The 18291-nt window shown below is 43.5% G+C and overlaps 2 protein-coding genes across 8 annotated transcripts in view; one reads left to right on the forward strand and one right to left on the reverse strand.

Moving 5' to 3' along the window:
* LOC145505193 (uncharacterized) overlaps positions 1 to 18291 on the reverse strand; it is a 133980-nt gene that overhangs the window by 98108 nt on the left and 17581 nt on the right. The gene's annotated exons all lie outside the window — the stretch shown is intronic.
* The window catches only part of LOC145506691 (uncharacterized), a 28543-nt gene that overhangs the window by 7847 nt on the left and 2405 nt on the right, over positions 1 to 18291 (forward strand). For 2 of the 7 annotated variants that reach the window (XR_014054182.1, XR_014054183.1), the window contains exons 7-14: positions 3544 to 3614; positions 4070 to 4094; positions 5954 to 6024; positions 6449 to 6473; positions 9146 to 9217; positions 9682 to 9706; positions 13062 to 13109; positions 18182 to 18267. Coding sequence is in view for 4 of the 7 variants with exons in the window: in XM_081491941.1 (XP_081348067.1) it covers positions 3544 to 3614; positions 4070 to 4094; positions 5954 to 6024; positions 6449 to 6473; positions 9146 to 9211; positions 9680 to 9706; positions 13062 to 13109; positions 18182 to 18267 (419 nt within the window). In the remaining 3 variants the exon portion in view is untranslated. Of the gene's footprint in view, positions 1 to 3543; positions 3646 to 4069; positions 4146 to 5953; positions 6041 to 6448; positions 6474 to 9145; positions 9221 to 9679; positions 9707 to 13061; positions 13110 to 18181; positions 18268 to 18291 lie in introns of all 7 variants that reach the window. The other 5 variants (XR_014054181.1, XM_081491941.1, XM_081491944.1 and 2 more) reach the window with 5 other exon arrangements.

An 18291-nucleotide genomic window follows, 5' to 3' on the forward strand; every position in this document is an offset into this window, starting at 1 on the left:
CTCAGCTCAGCCATTCCTCAAATTTGGTTAATATTCATTTTCCTCACATGAAGATGGTGCTGAGAAAAATGGCCCAACCTCTTAACCTTCCTGTGTTGAAAAGCCAAACTGAGAACATAGGGGTGGTCTCAGTGTGTCTGCTCTGCACTCCTGACCTACACTTACCACTCACATGGGATCCTCAGTCATGGAGCAAGGGGCTCCCTGCATCTATGTTTATGCCTGGAGGTACTAGCAGCTCCAGAGGTGCAGACCATGACCATCATTATAAGATGGGCTCAATGGTCATGGAACTGAGGGCAAACTTAGGTGGATTAATGCCAGCTTTGTCACAGTCATTACTGTGAAAGTCACCTCGAGACTCATATCCTCCTGGTCAATTCACAGATTTGAGAGTTGTGTGGCCTTGTGCAGAAACTGTCAGTCATATCTCTTGGTGCTAGTCTCATTGCTTAACCAAGGACAAGAGTAGATTATCATCAGGGAGATATTTCATTGGCCTGGGTGACATTACCATAAACCTTACATTGATTAAACCTGGTAGCACACACTCAAGGGAAGGTTTCAATTAGGTCTCACAGTGGATCTTGACAGTTAGCTTGGTGGCCATGACTCTTGTTGTCAATCTCCTGCACACCTGGGGCTGAGAAGATCAGTATTCACCCCATTCTTCCTCTCCATAATGAACTGTCCCACTAAATGTATGACTTTTCTGAGTGTGAACAGGCACTGACTCAGTGCACATGCAGATTTTGCTTGGAAAATGAAGACTGGGAAAAACATCACATGGTTGATAATAGCTATTTGGAAAGGTAGGATTAATTCATTCAGCTAACAGAGATTGCTATTAATCAAGAACAAAATCTCATCTGTAGGAATCAACCTTCCTAACTTCAGATTATACTACAAAGCTACAGTCATCGAGACAGTATGGTACTGGAACAAAAACAGAAATATAGACCAATGGAAAAAGATAGAAAGGCCAGAAATAAACCTAGGCACCCATGGGCACCTTATTTTTGACAAAGGAGGCAAGAATATACAATGGGGCAAAGACAGCTTCTTCAATAAATGATGCCAGGAAAACTAGACAGCTACTTGTAAAAGAATGACATTAGAACACTTCCTAACACCATATATAAGATAAACTCAAAATGGATTAACGACCTAAATGTAAGACCAGAATCTATAAAACTCTTAGAGGAAAACATAGACAAAACAATGACATAAATCAAAGCAAGATCCTCTAGGACCTACCTCCTAGAGTAATAAAAATGAAAACAAAATAAACAAGTGGGACCTGATTAAACTTTCAAGCTTTTGCACAGCAAAGGGAACTATAAGCAAGGTGAAAAGACAGCCCTCAGAAGGGGAGAAAATAATAGCAAATGAAACCACTGACAAAGGATTAATTCCCATAACATACAAGCAGCTTATAAAACTCAATACCAGAAAAACAACCCAATCAAAAAGTGTGAAAGAGACCTAAACAGACATTTCTCCAAGAAAACCAGTATATGACCGAGCAATCCCACTCTTAGGCATATATCCTCAGGAAACCAAAACTGATAAAGACAAATGTATCCCATTGCTCATTGCAGCACTATTTGCAATAGCTAGAATACAGAAGCAAACTAGATAATCATCGACAGATGAATGCATAAAGAAGTTGTGGTACATATACACAATGGAATATTACCAGCCATAAAAAAGAATGCATTTGAGGCAGTTCTAATGAGGTATGTGTACCTAGAACCTGTTATACAGAGTGAAGTAAGTCAGAAATGGCAAGATAAATATCATTTTCTAACACATAAATACAGAATCTAGGAAAAATGGTACTGAAGAATTTATTTACAGGACAGCAATGGAGAAACAGTTAGGACTGGACATGGAGCAACAGACTGGTTCCAAATAGGAAAAGGAGTATGTCAAGGCTCTATATTGTCACCCTGTTTATTTAACTTATATGCAGAGTACATCATGAGAAATGCTGGGCTGGGTGAATCACAAGCTGGAATCAAGATTTCTGGGAGAAATACCAATAACCTCAGATATGCAGATGACACCACCCATATGGCAGAAAGCAAAGAAGAACTAAAGAGCCTTTTGATGAAAGTGAGAGAAGAGAGTGAAAAAGATGGCTTAAAGCTCAACGTTCAGAAGACTAAGATATTGGCATCTGGTCCCATCACTTCATGGCAAATAGATGGGGAAACAGTGGAAACAGTGACAGATTTAATTTTCGGGAGCTCCAAAATCACTGCAGATGGTGACTGCAGCCATGAAATTAAAAGGCGTGTGCTCCTTTGAAGAAAAGTTATGACCAACCTAGACAGCATATTAAAAAGCAGAGACATTACTTTGCCTACAAAGGTCTGTCTAGTCAAAGCTATGTTTTTCCAGTTGTCAAATATGGATGTACGAGTTGGACTATAAAGAAAGCTGAGCGCTGAAGAATTGATGCTTTTGAACTGTGGTGTTTAAGAAGACTCTTGAGAGTCCCTTGGACTGCAAGGAGATCCAATCAGTCCATCCTGAAGGAAATCAGTCCTGAATATTCATTGGAAGTATTGATGTTGAAGCCGAAACTCCAGTACTTTGGCCACCTGATGTGAAGAACTGAGTCTTTGGAAAAGACCCTGATGCTGGGCATGATTGAAGGCAGGAGAAGAAGGGGATGATAGAGGATGAGATGATTGGATGGCATCACCAACTTCATATACATGAGTTTAAGTAAACTCTGGGAGCTGCTGATGGACAGGGAGGCCTGGCGTGCTGCAGTCTACGGGGTCACAAACAGTCAGACATGACTGAGTGATGGAACTGAACTGAACTGAACTGAATGGAGAAACAGACATAGAGAATAGACTTATGGACATAGGGAGGGGGGAGGAGTGGGTGAGATGTATGGAAAGAGTAACATGGAAACTTACATTATCATATGTAAAATGGAAACTCAAAAGGGGCTGTGTATCAACCAAAAGGGGTGGGATGGGGAGGCAGATGGGAGGGAGGTTCTAAATGGAGAGGATACATGTTAACGTTTGGCTGATTCATGTTGAGGTTTGACAGAAAACAACAAAATTTTGGAAAGCAATTATCCTTCAATTAAAAAATAAATTAAAAAAAGAGCAAAATCTCATAGAAAGCTTGGTAAGTACATAGGTGTAAGTGTGAATCCTGGGGAGGCAGTGATCTAGGAAGAAATCATTCTCAACAGTGGCAATTTACCGGAAGGTATAAACAGGCAAGAGTCTTATGAATCTCTGTCATTGAAAGGCAGCATGCATTTTAGTGTTTCTTTTTTCCCAAGCTGTGAGGTTATCACTAGTTAAAATTCAGTTCTGCTTCGTTGTTTCCTGCTCCTCTGATCTGCTCTTCTTCATATAGCAGTGAGGATGATTCAAGAGCAACTCAGTCCGTAGTTAAAATGCCTTATGCATACACTTCATCCCATGCACCACACGCCCAAAAGAAGGTTCCTGAGTGATTAGTGAGCAGCCTCACCTGTGTCCCAATGGCTATTCTGTGTCCTTCTAGCTCCCCAGGAGGACCTGGCAGTGGAACAGACCCAGGACTGGGCTGAGGAAGAGCCTCTGAGTACTGTGAAGGTAAGCGCACCTTTCTTAATCTGGGATAAGAGTGTTGCTTCACTTCTTTATTTTCTATTCAGTCGAATACAGTTATAGTAATCTGACAATTTACATTACCACTGAGACATGCAATTCCTTGTCTGGGAATGTAGTGAGGATAAATCTATTTATTTACACAGACCGGATTCAAAAGGACATTAAAAAAAGACAGCATCAGTTACTACTGTAGGTAATTTGCTCAGCAGAAAGTTTTCTTTCTTGAAAAATAATTTGTGATTGTTGCTTAAATTGAAACTGAGAGATCTTATGTATTACAGAGCAGTCTTTTCAACAGGAGACTATCTGTTTTATTTTGGAGCCACTGAAATAAAGAGTTTTAGTTATCTGAGGACAAAAACCAGATAACAGAAGACTTAGTGCAGAAAATTCAAGATGCTAATATCCTCACTCTGTTTTTTTCTCTCCAATCACAGGAATCTGAGGAAGCCTATGAACACGGTAAATATTCAGGGATCATCACTCTGCTGAGGTGCAATCCAACTGAAAAAGGTGGGGTTCTCTGACTGGCTCTGGTTGGAGAGTGGCCCTGATGCTGGATTCCTACTTGGGGTGCGGGCTGGAGATGCAGAGAAGAGACTGATCTCCCAGGAAAGAACAATGTCTTTGTTCTATGGTCCCTGGAAGCAACTACGTCATTTAGATGCTGTGGGTTTGTGTGAATCAGAGTTGGGGGCCCATGTGTGAGCCCAAGTGGTATGATTCTGAAGCTGTGTGTGTGTGTTCCCTCAGGAGATGTTACCGCCTTAGTACAAATCAACTGTAAACTTTCTAAACACTTCTCATCACCACTGCACACTGACTATACATTACCTGATTCTTTCTTCAACTCAGTCTTTCCTCAAAAACAAAAGTGAAAGTCACTAAGTTTGTGTCCGACTCTTTGCAGCCCCATAGACTATACCGTCCATGGAATCCTCCAGGCCAGAATACTGGAGTGGGTAAACTTTCCCTTCTCCAGAGGATCTTCCCAACCCAGGGATCGAACACAGGTCTCCAGCATTGCAGGTGGACTCTTTAACAACTGAGGTATCAAGGAATCCATTCCTCAAACTAGCTTCATATTGATTTTCCTCAGGTGAAGATGGTGATGAGAAAAGTGGCCCAAATTCTTGACTTCCAGGTGGAAAAGCCAAACTGAGTACCTAGGGTTGATCCCATTTGGGCTCCTCTGGACCAGTGACCTGCTCCTACCACTCAGCCACGTGATCCTCAGTCATGGGGCAAGGGGATCCCTGCATCTATGACTTTCCCTGGTGGTACTCGCAGGTCCAGGGCTCCAGATCCTGCCCATCATTATAAGGTGGGCTCAGTGGTCAAGGAACCCAGGCTAACCATAGGTGGATTAATGCCAACTTTGGCACAGTCATGATTGTGGAAATTACCTCGGGACTCACATCCTCCTGGTCAACTCACAGATTCCGAGTGTTGTGTGGCCTTTTGTAGAGTGTAAGTCATATGTGTTGGTGTTTCTGTCATTGTTTAAACAAGGACAATAGCAGATTATCATCAGAGATGTATTTCATTGTACTGGTAACATTACCATAACCTTACATTGATTAAACACTGTAGTACATACTCAAGGGAAATTGTCAAATAAATCTGACAGTGGAACTTGATAGTTAGTCTAGTGACCATGACTCTTGTTGTAAATCTCATGCACAGCTGGGTCAGAGACAGTCAGGTTCACTCCATGCATCCTCTCCATAATGAAATGTCCCACTAAATGTATGACTTCTGTGAGTGTGAACGGCCACTGACTCAGTGGACATGCAAACATTGTTTGGAAAATCAAGACTGGAAAGTAACATCGCATGATTGATAATAGCTATTTGGAAAGGTAGTATTGAATTCAGTCCTCTAACAAGAGTTTGCTTTTAATCAAGAATAAAGTCTCACAGACTTGGTAAGTACAATAGCTGAAACAGCGGATCCTGCAGATGCAGTGATCCAGGAAGAAATCCAAAAGATTGGTGTGATTTACCAGAAGCTCTAAACAGGCAGGAAGGTCATGGGTCTCTGTCATTGAAAGCTGGCGTGCATTTTAATGTTTCACTTTTCCCCACTGGTTTGGTTATAACCAGTTAAATGCAGACACTCTCTTTCATTGCCTTCCTGCTTGTCTCCTTTGTTGTACTTCATCCAGCAAAGAGGATGATTCAACAGCAGCTCAGTCCATAGGTACTAACCACTCTCATGTACACATTCCACCCCATGTGCCCATCAAACAAGCAAACAAAAACCTGAGATATTTGTAAGCAGCTTCACGTCTGTCCTGATGACATTCTGTTTCCCTCTAGCTCCCCAGGAGGACCTGGAGGTGCAACTGCCCCAGGCTTTGGCAGAGGAACAGCCTCTGAGTACCCTGGAGGTAAGCTCAACTGTCTGTATCTCAGATAAGACTGTGGCTTCACTTCTTTATTTTTTATTCAATGGAATACAGTTATAGTAATCTGACAAGACATATTAACACTTATGTTTGCAATTCCTGGCTGGTGAAATATTGAGGATAAATCTATTATCAACACAGACCTGGTTCAAAAGGACACTAAAAAATACCATCAGCTACTACTGTAGGTACTTTCATCAGTAGGATATTTTCCTCCTTGAAACTGAAAGATCTTAAGTGAAACAGCCCAGCCTTTTCAACAAGGGTCCTCTGTGTTTTCTTTGGGAATGATTGACTTTTTAAAGAGTTTTAGTTACCCGAGGAAAAAAATCAGATAACAATAAAGTTACTGCAGAGAACACATGATGCTGACACCCTCACACTGTTTTCTTCTCTCTAATCACAGGCAGCCGGAGCAGCCAGTGAACACGGTAAGTATTCAGGGATCATCCTTCTCCTGAGGAACAATTTAGCTGATGAAGGTGGGGCTCTCTTTCTGGCTCTGGTTGGAGAGTCGCCCTGATGTTTGATTCCTACAGTGGGTGAGGGCTGGGGGTGCAGAGAAGAGACTAATTTCCCAGGAAAGAGCAATGTCTGTGTTCTATGGGCCCTGGAAACAACTCCATCATTTAGAGGTTGTGGGTTTGTGTGAATCAGGGTTGGAGGCCCATGTGTGAGCCCATGTGTTGTGTTTCTGAAGCTCTGTGTATGTGTGTTTCCTCAGGAGATGTTTCCCTCTTACACAGCACAAGTCAACTGTGAACTTTCTAAATGCTTCTCATCACCACTGCACACTGACTATACATTACCTGATTCTTTCCTCAATTCAGCCATCCCTCCAGTTTGGTTCATATTCATTTTCCTCAGATGGAGATGGTGCTGAGAAAAATGGCCCAAGCTCTTGACCTCCTAAGTGGACAAGTCAAACTGAGGACCTAGGGGTGGTCCCAGTGTGACTGCTCTGGACCCCTGACCTGCACTTATCACTCAGCCATGGGATCCTAGTCATGGGGAAGGGGGTCCCTGCATCTATGTTTATGCCTGGAGGTAGTAGCAGCTCCAGAGTTCCAGACCATGCCTATCATTATAAGGTGCGCCCAGTGGTCATGGAACCCAGGACAAGCATAGGTGGAGTAACAGCCAACTTTGGCACAGTCATTAGTGTGAAAATCCCCTCGGGGTCACATCCTCCTGGTGAACTCACAGATTGTGAGAGTTGTGTGGCCTTGTGTAGACAATGTCGGTCCTATCTGTTGGTGGTAGTGACATTGCTTAAACAAGGAATAAAGCAGATTATCATTAGGGAGATATTTCATTTTACTGGGTGATATTACCATAAGCTGGAGAAGGCAATGACACCCCACTCCAGTACTCTTGCCTGGAAAATCCCATGGACGGAGGAGCCTGGTAGGCTACGGTCCATGGGGTCGCTAAGAGTCGGACGACTGAGCAACTTCACTTTCACTTTTCTCTTTCATGCGTTGGAAAAGGAAACGGCAACCCACTCCAGTGTTCTTGCCTGGAGAATCCCAGAGACGGGGGAGCCTGGTGGGCTGCCGTCTATGGGGTTGCACAGAGTAGGACATGACTGAAGCTACTTAGCAGCAGCAGCAGCATTACCATAAGCCTTACATTGATTAAACCTGGTAGCACACACTCTAAGGAACATGTCAAATAGATCTCACGTTCAAACTCGGTAGTTAGCCTAATGACCGTGACTCATTGTAATCTCCTAAACAGCTGGGTCAGAGACAGTCAGCATTCACCCTATGCTTCTTCTCCATTATGAACTGTCCCATTAAATGTATCACTTCTGTCAGTGTGGACAGCCACTGTCTCAGTGGACATGCAAATATTGCTTGGAAAAATGAAGACTGGGAAAAATATCACATGATTGATAACAGATATTTGGAAAAGTAGGATTGAATTCAGTCCTCTAACAGAGCTTGCTTTTAATCAAGAACAAAATCTCATAGAAAACTTGGTAAGTTCAATAGCTGCAACTTTGGATCCTGGGGAGGGAGTGGTCTAGGAAGAAATCCAGGGCTGATTTAGCAGATGCTCGAAACAAGCAGGAGGGACGTTCATCTCTGTCATTTAAAGCTGGAATGCATTTTAGTGTTTCTTTTTTCCCCAATGGTTAGGTTATCATTAGATCACTAGTTAAAATGCAGAATCTCTCTTTCATTTCTTTCCTGCTCCTCTCCTTTGCTCTCCTTCATCCAGCAGAGAGGATGATTCAACAGCAGCTTAGTCCATAGTTACTTACCTCCCTCATGCATACACTCCACCCCTTGTCCCTATCAAAAAAAAAAAAAAAAGCTGAGTAACTGGTGAGTAGCCTCACCAGTGTCCGAAGAGCTACTCTGTCCCTCTAGCTCCCCAGGAAGACCTGGTGGAGGAACTGTGCTTTCTATAATCAACTGTCCCACTAAACAGATGGCCCCTGTAAGTATGGACAGCTACTGACTCAGTGGAAATGTACTCACTGTATAGAAAATGAATATTGATAGAAAAATACTATATTATTCATAATGGCTATTTTTAAATGGTAGGAATTCAGTAATATCAAATCTTGTATATTTTATTTTCTTTGAGACAAGTAATTAGTGAATTAACAGAATAGCATACTTTGCCCAGGATTGATTTCAGTCCTCTAACAGAGTTTACTTTAAATCAAGTACAAGGCCTCATAGAAAACATGATGAACAATAGCCGCAACTGTGGATCCTGGAGGAAGACTGATCTGGGAAAAATCAAGAGACAGTGACAATTTAGCAGGAGTTCAACATGAACAGGAGGAGTCATGGGTCTCTTTCGTTGAACAGTGCACACGTTTAAGAGTTTTCCATTTTTTAGATTGAATATTTCATGTTGATTCGGTTCCTCTAGCTAGAAAGCCAAAGATCTGTTTTCATTTCCTTCCACTGCTCCTTTACTTTCCTTCCTCCTCTAAAGAGGATGGATGAACACTAGTTCAGTCCCTGCTTATTAACCTCCCTCATTCATACACAGCACCCCAAGTCCACACAAAGAGAAAACTCCGTGCATGATTCCTGAGCAGCCTCACCAGTGTTCTAACAGTTACTCTGTGTCCCTCTAGGTTTCACTGAGGACCTGCCAGTCAACCCAGCTTGTGACAGGACCGAAGAGACTCCATGTGTCTCCAAGGAAAGTTGTTTGTTCATTGTTTTTTTTTCTGGTCTGAGATAGAAATATTGTTTCCTTTCTCTTTCAGTAGAATTAACTTATGAGTCTTTGAAGGTGTTCATTTCAGATAGAGACAATTCCCTTGGTTGGGATAATGTGGAGTGAGATACTTGTTACCAAATCATGATGCCTCAGTCCACAGTATATCAAAATATTAGCATCCATTACACCCTGTCGAGTACAGAGTTCTCTCTCCTGCAGCAAGATTTCCTCTAAGAAAAGAATTCTGCAATTTCCAACCCACATCATCTTGGCAGTTCCATCCTCCAGGCCAAGGTCTTGCCTTTCATCCTGAGTATGTGTGTTCTGATATTGCTGTGTTCCCTGGACTCCACCACTGCTCCTCATCAGGAGCTGTCACCAAATGAACCAAAGATTGTGCATCTATGTGATCTTACCCTCATGATATCTTCTCTTCTGTACTTGCAGGTGGCCCTTTCAGGATGTGAAAGTGGTATGTATTCTAGAATCATTCACTTTGGGAGATAAACTTTGTCAATAAGAAAGTTGGGGCTTTCTCTCTGGTTTTAGTGTAGAGGGAAAACTGATTCCAAATTCCTGCTGGCAATGAGTATAGGGGCCCTGGTGATAGAAAGTAATTTATAAGTAGAGCAATGTGGACGATTACTGTAGTTCCAGGAAGAAGCTGTATTATGGTTCATAGTGTAGGTTTGTGTCCATGGGACTGGGTGTGTCTCTATGTGTAATGAATAGTGTGATTCTTCATGTGTCTGTGAATTTTTTGTGTTGTGTTTTCCTGGATAGTTGTCACCCTGAACATCACTGTTACTGGTATCAACTTCCCCCCAAAATTTCCCATCACCATGTACCATTAATGAGTATGTATATAAAAATTAAACCAAGTATACACATTCACTGTATCCATTGATTTTATACCAAGGGGACTTCCATTACCCTGAGAGACAAATCCCATCACTACCCAGGAGAATGTTTACTGGAGTCTTCTTAATTTTTCTTAAATTTTTTCTTGTCTCTGCTGGGTCTTCATTGCTGTGCAGGCTTTTCTCTACAGGTGGAGAGTGAGGGCATCTCTCTAGCTGCATAGGCTTATTGCTTTAGTAGCCTCTTTTGTTGCAGAGCATGGCTTCTAGGGCTCTTGGAATTCAGTAGTTTTGGAAGGTGGGCTCAGCACTTGTGGCTCCTGAGCTCTAGAACACAGCTCAGTCCTTGTGGTACACTGACGGGTTCAGTTTCTCCACGGCATGTGGAGGCTTTCCAGACCAGGGATTGAGCTTGTATCTCCTGCTTTGACATGTAGATTGTTACCACTGAGGCACCAGTGACGCCCTACACGATTCTCAAAAAACAAAACCGTGTTTCAGTATCCCCCTCTTGGGTCAATCACACCTTCATTTAACCATAAATCCCATTTCTTACTAGGTCTTATAGCATTTTGATTGGTCATGATTCATCACTCTGCCATTTCCCTCATTCCAACTCTTTCCTATTAGAGCCTCAGAATGAATCTTCCCCCCTCAATCAAGGCCCCCAGTACTGGGGAGGCTCCTTCCTTCTGCAGGGAGCCCCTGGTGGTACCCATATGCCACACCCAGGTCTAGAGGAATCTGAGAAAGAGGAACCTAAAAGCATAGATGAAGTTCAGTCCAGATTTGCCTCTTAAGCTTTGAAGTGTCCAGTCAGTCCTGTTAATTCAATGCACTGTGCTATTCAGCTTGTCTCTAGAACTTTTCCATCCTGCAACAAAAATTTTATTACCATTGAACAGATACTCCCTCGGTCAACCTCTTCCCAGTTCTTAGAACGACCCTTCTACTCTCTGCTTCTCTGAATTTTCTTTTAGAAACCTCAGGTAAATGGAATTGTGCAATACGTGTCCTCCTTTGACTACCTTATTTCACTCTTACCAATATCCTCAAGCTTCATTCACAGTGCTGCGAATGACAAGATATCCTCCATTTTTAAATGCTGAAACACCTTCCAGTGTGTGTATACACCACAGTTTCTTTTCAATTTATCTGCCCGTGGACACCGGGCAGTTTTCTTGGATTTCGTGTACGATACAGCAACGGATATGTGATTGTAGGTATCTCCTGGACATTCTCATTTTATCTTCTTTGGACATAAACTCAAAAGAGTGATTCTTGGATCTTATGATCGTTCTCTTAATACTATTTTGAGGGACTTCCAAACTGTTCCATAACGGCTATGTCATTTTACATTCCTACCAACAGGTACAAAAGTTCCATTTCTCTACTTTGTTGCCAAAATCTTTTATTTTCTTTTTAGAATACACAACCTCAAAGGTGATATCTCCTTTTGACTTGGTTTCCATTTCACTGATACTTAGTGATGTTGAGCACTATTCCTATGTATATTGGTCACTTCTCTGTCTTCTATGAAGAAATGTCTATTGAAGCCTTTACACATTTTTTAAAGTCAGCTATTTGCCTGTTGTTGTTTTGAAGCTGAGTTGTAGTAGTTGCTATATGTTCTGGATATTGGCCCATTATTCAGATACAAAGTTTGCAGATACTTCCTCTCATTCCATCAATCGCCTTTCTGTTGATTGCTGAGGAGAGACCCTCCTTTCTTCACTTGATCATTTCAGAACCCTGGCAAAGATCATTTGGCCTCACATGTGTGAATTTATTCAAGAGTCCCTCCTTATGAGTCATTGGTCTCTCTGCCTATTTTGCTGCAGGTAGAACACAGTTTTGACTGCTGTGGCATTCTTACCTGTTTTGAATTCAGGAAGCCTGAAGGCCCCATTGTTGTTCTTTGCTCTCAAGATTGTTTTTGCTCTTTGGGTTTCTCTTCGATTGCAAAAGTTTTAGTATTGGGGGATTTTTTTATTTCCATTTCTATAAAAATGACATGAGACTTTGTGAGTGGTTTCAATATATATGTACATCACTTTTAGGAGTATAGGAAGGTCAACAACACTAAACATTCCAGTCTATGAATATGGTATGGTATTCTGATTACTTGTCTCTTCTTTCTTTCAAAAGTATTCGATGGTTTTCAGTGCACAAATCTTTCACTTCCTAAGTGGCCTTTTGTGTTGCCTTGCTTGGGACCTCTAGAGTCAGAGATGGCAAAGATGGGCTCTTGAAGACTGTGAATGTCCCTTCCCTCCCCTCTGTACCTACTCTCTAGTTACTTGTCATACAGGAGCTCTGGGCCATGCCCTTCACCGCTGCCTACAAGTGAGCCCCCTACTGGGAGTTTGCTTTGAATCTGAGTGTTCACCTTACTATTGGAATGCTCACAAGCACTCTCCCAATGCCTGGCCTAGGTTCAAGAGCCCAAGGTATACCTACATATGAATGATCTCATCAGGGCATCAAATTGTCTACAACAGAGAAAAGCCTCAAGAGGCAATTAGTTGCCTTTTCCTTGTCTTTGGAGCTATGAGAGCTGACCTTTCCAATGTAGTGGCCACTGGTCAGATCTCCCTCTCTATAATTAACATATTTCAAACAATAATTAACATATTTTTTAAAAGTCACAAAAAACACACATTTGTTGATGACAGTAGCCGTATTTCCAGTGTGTCCATAAGTGTTGGAATTTCAGCTTTGTAAGCTTGAATGTAAGAGCTATATTGGGCCTGTAGAAGTGTAAGGTTAAAGCGACTCTCTCTCATATGAAATTGTGCAACTGGGATCAACATCTTGTTGAAGGGCTCTGACTCCACAAACACAGGGGAGGTCTGTGAACCTGGAGGAAAGGCCAGGGAGATGCTATGTGAGCCAAGCGGAGAAGGAGAAATGGGTGGGTCAACTTGTATAATAACTGTGTTATTGCTCATGGTTGCCTTTCTGCAGACTGCTTCCTGGAAAGTATTAGCAGCACTGATGCAGAAGAGAATGCAGGTAGGGAACAACTCTCAGGTGGGATTAACAGGGAGAGGGTTCCAGGACCACTTGGGTTACACCTAACTTTTGGATATGAAAGAAGGTAAATATAAACTGAGGAAGTAGAAGGAAAGATGTGTAGAATTTTGATTTGTTCTTTGCATATTTTAATGATTTTATAGACCCATGTGATCATATGCTATATTGTGCTGAGCTTAAAGACATCTCTTTTTTTTTTTCCATTTAAAAATGTCCTTTCTGACAAGACTACTCTTTCCTGGTCCTTTCACTGATAAATGTGAAAGCTTGGCTTCTGGTTAGTACCTGCAGGGTTTTATGTATGAGGGACTTTGGCTTTATGTTTAAATTCTCCTATCCTGGCCACATCCTTGTGGGCACAAAATTGTCACAGTCACTTGACACTGGAGACCAAGTTCTGGCAGTGTGTCAGGTAGTGGGTGAGACGTGAACTCTCTCCTTCTGCATTTTCAGGACTTGTGGCGTCCCCTCACGTTTGTCCTCACTGTTTATTCCTCATGTAAAGGGTGCTCTCAGGGTTGGGTGAGTCAGAGCACACGTGCTCTGGCTTCCCTGCCTGGGCTGAGTCTCCCGGAGCTCATCTCAGCACCACACCTCCCCAAGGATGCTGTGCTGAAGGTGCTTCCACGTGAGAGCAGTCCATGTCCTCCTAGAGACCAGCATGGCCACAGATTCTAGAGAGTGTGAAGGGGCCACTGGCTTTCTTTACACATTTGCTCTCGCAGCCCTGCTGACCTGGCCACCTGGGACTGACCAGACCTAGGTCAGAGACTCAGAGCAGCAGGACCTGGGAGACTGCTCCCTTAGAACCCACTACTCCCTCCAGACCAAAGCTCCAGATGGTTTTGATCACCGGCTTTGCACACTCCTCAACTCATTTATTTACCTTTTATTTTTGTATTTGTTTTGCATTGGAGCCGTGGAATTTTCTGATATATTTTGAGTATGAGGTCCTAATGAGATATATGGTTTGCAATTTTTCTGTAGGTTAACTTTTCGTCCTACTGATTGTTGAAGAGACTACCCTTTCCCTATTTTGTTGTCTTAGAACCTTCCTGAATTTCATTTCACTTTGTATCCATGAGTTTACCTGTTTGATTTTTTTTTAATTCTGATATTTAGGGCTATGCATCAGTTTCTATATCAGTATTATACAGCTTTGATTCCAATAACTTTGTAATGTTTTTTGAAATCAAGAGGTGAGAAACTTTGATCTTTGTTCTCAAGATCATTTTGTCTATTTGGAGTTCTTAGTGGTTCCATACATATTTTTGGACTTGTTTTCTCTATTGCTATGAAAATGACATTAACATTTTGATTGCTGTTACAATGAATCTGTACTTAGGTTTAGGTAGTGTAGAAATGTCAACAGTACTAAGTCTCCAGTCTATGAGCATGGAATGTCATGTCAATTCCTCGTGCCTTGTGTCACTCTCTCAGTGTGGTGTGTAGTGTTCAGTGTACTGGTCATGTCTCTCTGAAGGCCCTGTGTCCCTCTATCCCTGATCTCAGAGTCAGTGGTAGAGGGATGGGCTCGCGAGGAGACACGATGTCCCTCTCTCCCTCCTCACCTCTTCTCTGATGATGTTCAGCACAGGCACCCTGGGCCCTGTGTCCATTCCTGTCCCTTCACGAGGAGCACCTGCTGGGAATTCCTCTAAGATCTGGGTGTTGACATTGCCATTTCAGTGTCCCAAAGGCTCATGAGTACCTGGGATGTGTGCATGAGCCCAGGAAATACCTGCAAATGAATCATCCAATCAAGCCAGTCAAATGGTCTGCAGAAACTGTTGGGGTACAATTCACAGGAGTGCAAGTCCTGTGCTTATCTAGACTTGAGACCAAAGAAAGATCCCAGAGTTGACAGAGATATCAGAGGTTTAATAGATGGGATGATTTCCATGTCTGGAGTAAAAGGATCCTGGAGATACACCTACTGTGGATAGCATGGGACAGGCAGAAGACAGCAGCTGCAGCATTCTTCACTCGGGGGGATAGGGAGTCTACCAGTTACAGTGGGAATCAGCAGGAGGTTGGCTCTTTGGTTAAGGTGGTTACCATGTAAACCAGCAGAGTGTAATATCCCTCTCTTAGCCCCTCAGGCTAAATACTTTCATGGGGCAGAAGTCTTGTCTTTGTTAATCTATGAGCAAACAGCCATCTTGAAATGGCCAGAAAATGCAAAGGAAATAATCAGGAGAGGGAAGATAGCAGAGGGGTGGTAACATCCTCTATATAGCCTTGCATGCTCAGTCACTCAGTTTTGTCTGACCCTTTGAGATCCCATGGACCCATATGCCACCAGGCTCCTCTGTCCATGTATTCTCCAGGGAAGAATATTACATTGGTTTGCCACATCCTCCTCCAAAGCCTCTTCCCAACCCAGGGATCCAACCCATGTTTCCTCCATTGCTAGGCAGATTCTTTACCACTGAGCCACCTGGGAAGCCCTACACCCTCCCTTGTAACAAAGTCCCCTGGCATTCCAAAAACTGTTCTACCACAATCTAGCAGAAGTGTTAGAACAAGTGGTACTGATTTCCAGATTCATTTAATCTTCCCTAGTGACTCAGATGGTAAAGAATCCACCTGCAGTGCAGGAGACCTGGGTTTGAAACTTGGGTCAGGAAGATCCCCTGAAGAAGGAAATGACTACCCGCTCCAGTGTTCTTGCCTGGAGAATTCCATGACAGAGGGGCCTGGAGGGCTACAGTCCATGGGGTCGCAAATTGTTGAACATGACGCAGTGACTAAGCACGTGCACATGTATAAACTTATATAGTGGTTGTGTTTTATAATGTGGTAGCCGCTAGCCAGATGTGACTGTTATAATTTGCTTAAAGGCATGTTTTACATGTGTCAAAACCACTTGGAATTTCAGATTGGTTAGCATGAAGGTGAGAGCTCTAATGGGCCTGTAGAAGTGAGAGGTTGAAAACTGACTCTTTCAGCATCTCTGTCTTTAGGTTTGCAACTGAAATCAGTGTCTTATTGAAGGGCTCTGACTGGACAGAACACAGATGACTGCCATCTGTTACCCACAGTGGAGTGTCTTTCCAGAATCCTAGGAAAAATTTCAGGGTGATGCTGTGAGAGCCAGCAGGGCCTCAACTGGAGCAGAAGTGGGTGGGTCACTTGAGCAACCTTGTTGCTCATGGTTGTGTTTCTATGGAATGCACTGTGGAGAGCATTTGGTGCAGTGATGAGGAAGGGACATAAGTAGGAAACAACATTCAGTTGGGATCCGATGGGAGAGGGTTCCTGGAAATTTAGCGTTAAACACCCTGCTTGGTGGAGAAGGCAATGGCACCCAACTCCAGTACTCTTGCCTGGAAAATCCCATGGAAGGAGGAGCCTGGTAGGCTGCAGTCCATGGGGTCGCTAAGAGTCGGACACGACTGAGCGACTTCACTTTCACTTTTCACTTTCATGCATTGGAGAAGGACATGGCAACCCACTCCAGTGTTCTTGCCTGGAGAATCCCAGGGACGGGGGAGCCTGGAGGGCCGTCGTCTATGGGGTCGCACCGAGTCAGACACGACTGAAGCGACTTAGCAGAGGCAGCAGCACCCTGCTTGGAGGCTAAGGAAGGAGAACATGAAATTAGGAAGAAGGAAATGTGTGTAGACTTATTCTTTTCATATTTTAATGATATGATAGAGAAATTATGTCCTGGACTTGCATTGTGCTCTAATGACCTTTTCTTGCTTTTCTCTTCAAAGATTATTTTTCCTGTAAGAGCTTCCTTTTCCTGCTTTTGTCACTGACTAGTATGGAAGCCTGGTCTCTGGTCAGCGCATCTAGGGTATTGTGCACTGCAGACTCTGTTTTCTATTGCGTGTTGAACTATGATGGCCATATCCTAGTGGGCACAAAACTGTCACTTGACACTGGAGACCACGCCCCTGTAGTGCACATCAATTCTCTTCTCCTCCACTTTCAGGAATTGTGACTTCCACTCATGTGTGTCTTCACTGTTAATCCCTCATGTAGAAGGCACTCCCAGGGGTGGATGAGTCACAGGACACAGGATCTGGGTCCCTGCCTGGGCTCGGACTCTTGAAGCCTCCGAACCAGTGAAGGCTGATGTGCTGAAGGTGCTTCCGTGTGAGAGGTCCATGTCCAGCTGCTCCTAGAGACCCTCCATAACTGCAGATTCTAGAGTCTGTGAAGGGTCCACTGGGCTTCTTCACACACTTGCTTTCACAGCCCTGCTGACCTTGGTCTCCTGGGATTGAGCAGTCCCAGCACAGCTGGTCCTGGGGTCACTGCTGCTGTCAGAACCCACTGGTCCATCCAGACAGTCCTGCCCCATCCTCTGTCCTTTCCTTACACCTTGCCACGTCTCATCCCTCCCAATTTTCCAAGTTTCAGTGCAAACCTGGTGCTACCATGTGTTTATGGGTGACCCTTGTCACATCATTCTGGCTAAATGAAATTGGAAGTGTTTGTCTCTATCCCCTGGGCCTGCAAAACTTAAAGGTTTTGCTGTGAGCGTTAAGTATCTCCCAAGTAACTAAGGTCACCCCTGGCAACGAGAGCGTCTCTGTTATGTGAATTTTTTGTCCTTCCCTCCCCCAGGGCACAAAACACTCTCAAGTCCATCCCAGGTCCTCCTTGGGAGGGAAGGATTGTTTCATTAAATAATGGACTGATTGGAGATTGTAGCCATACACCCATGGTCCTTCTTCCAATGTGTCCACATTGTAACCTCTAGGGTTGGTGGAGGTTCAAGGAGGAAGGAAAGGAACAGTGACTAGAGGAGAGAAATGAGGAAGGAAGTAGAGAGGAAGCAGCGGGCGAAGGAGGCAAGCAAGGTCGTGGGCAGAGATGCATGGAGACAGTGACCGCCTGGAGGAGGAACAGGCTGTCACAGCATCATTCCTGGTCACACTTAGACAAGTTGAGGGTGGCAACAGGATGCTGGAGGTCAGAGACTCACTTTTTCATTGAAGAGGTGAAACACTGAGGCCCTGGGTTGTCCCTGGAGACAAGGACACCAGGGGTTCCAAGTGACATCCTGACTAAATCTCCCCTTTGTTTTCCCACAGCCTCTCCAAATGGCCTCTGCCCTCAGACACCAGAAAATTACATGGCAGATGATGAACACTCAAAGAAGGAGAGCAAAAATATGGAGGTCATTTATTTCATTCATACCTCT

The sequence above is a fragment of the Giraffa tippelskirchi genome, chromosome 5 (genome assembly GCF_054371585.1).
Source record: "Giraffa tippelskirchi isolate mGirTip1 chromosome 5, T2T-mGirTip1v1.2.pri, whole genome shotgun sequence".
Lineage (NCBI taxonomy): Eukaryota > Metazoa > Chordata > Mammalia > Artiodactyla > Giraffidae > Giraffa > Giraffa tippelskirchi.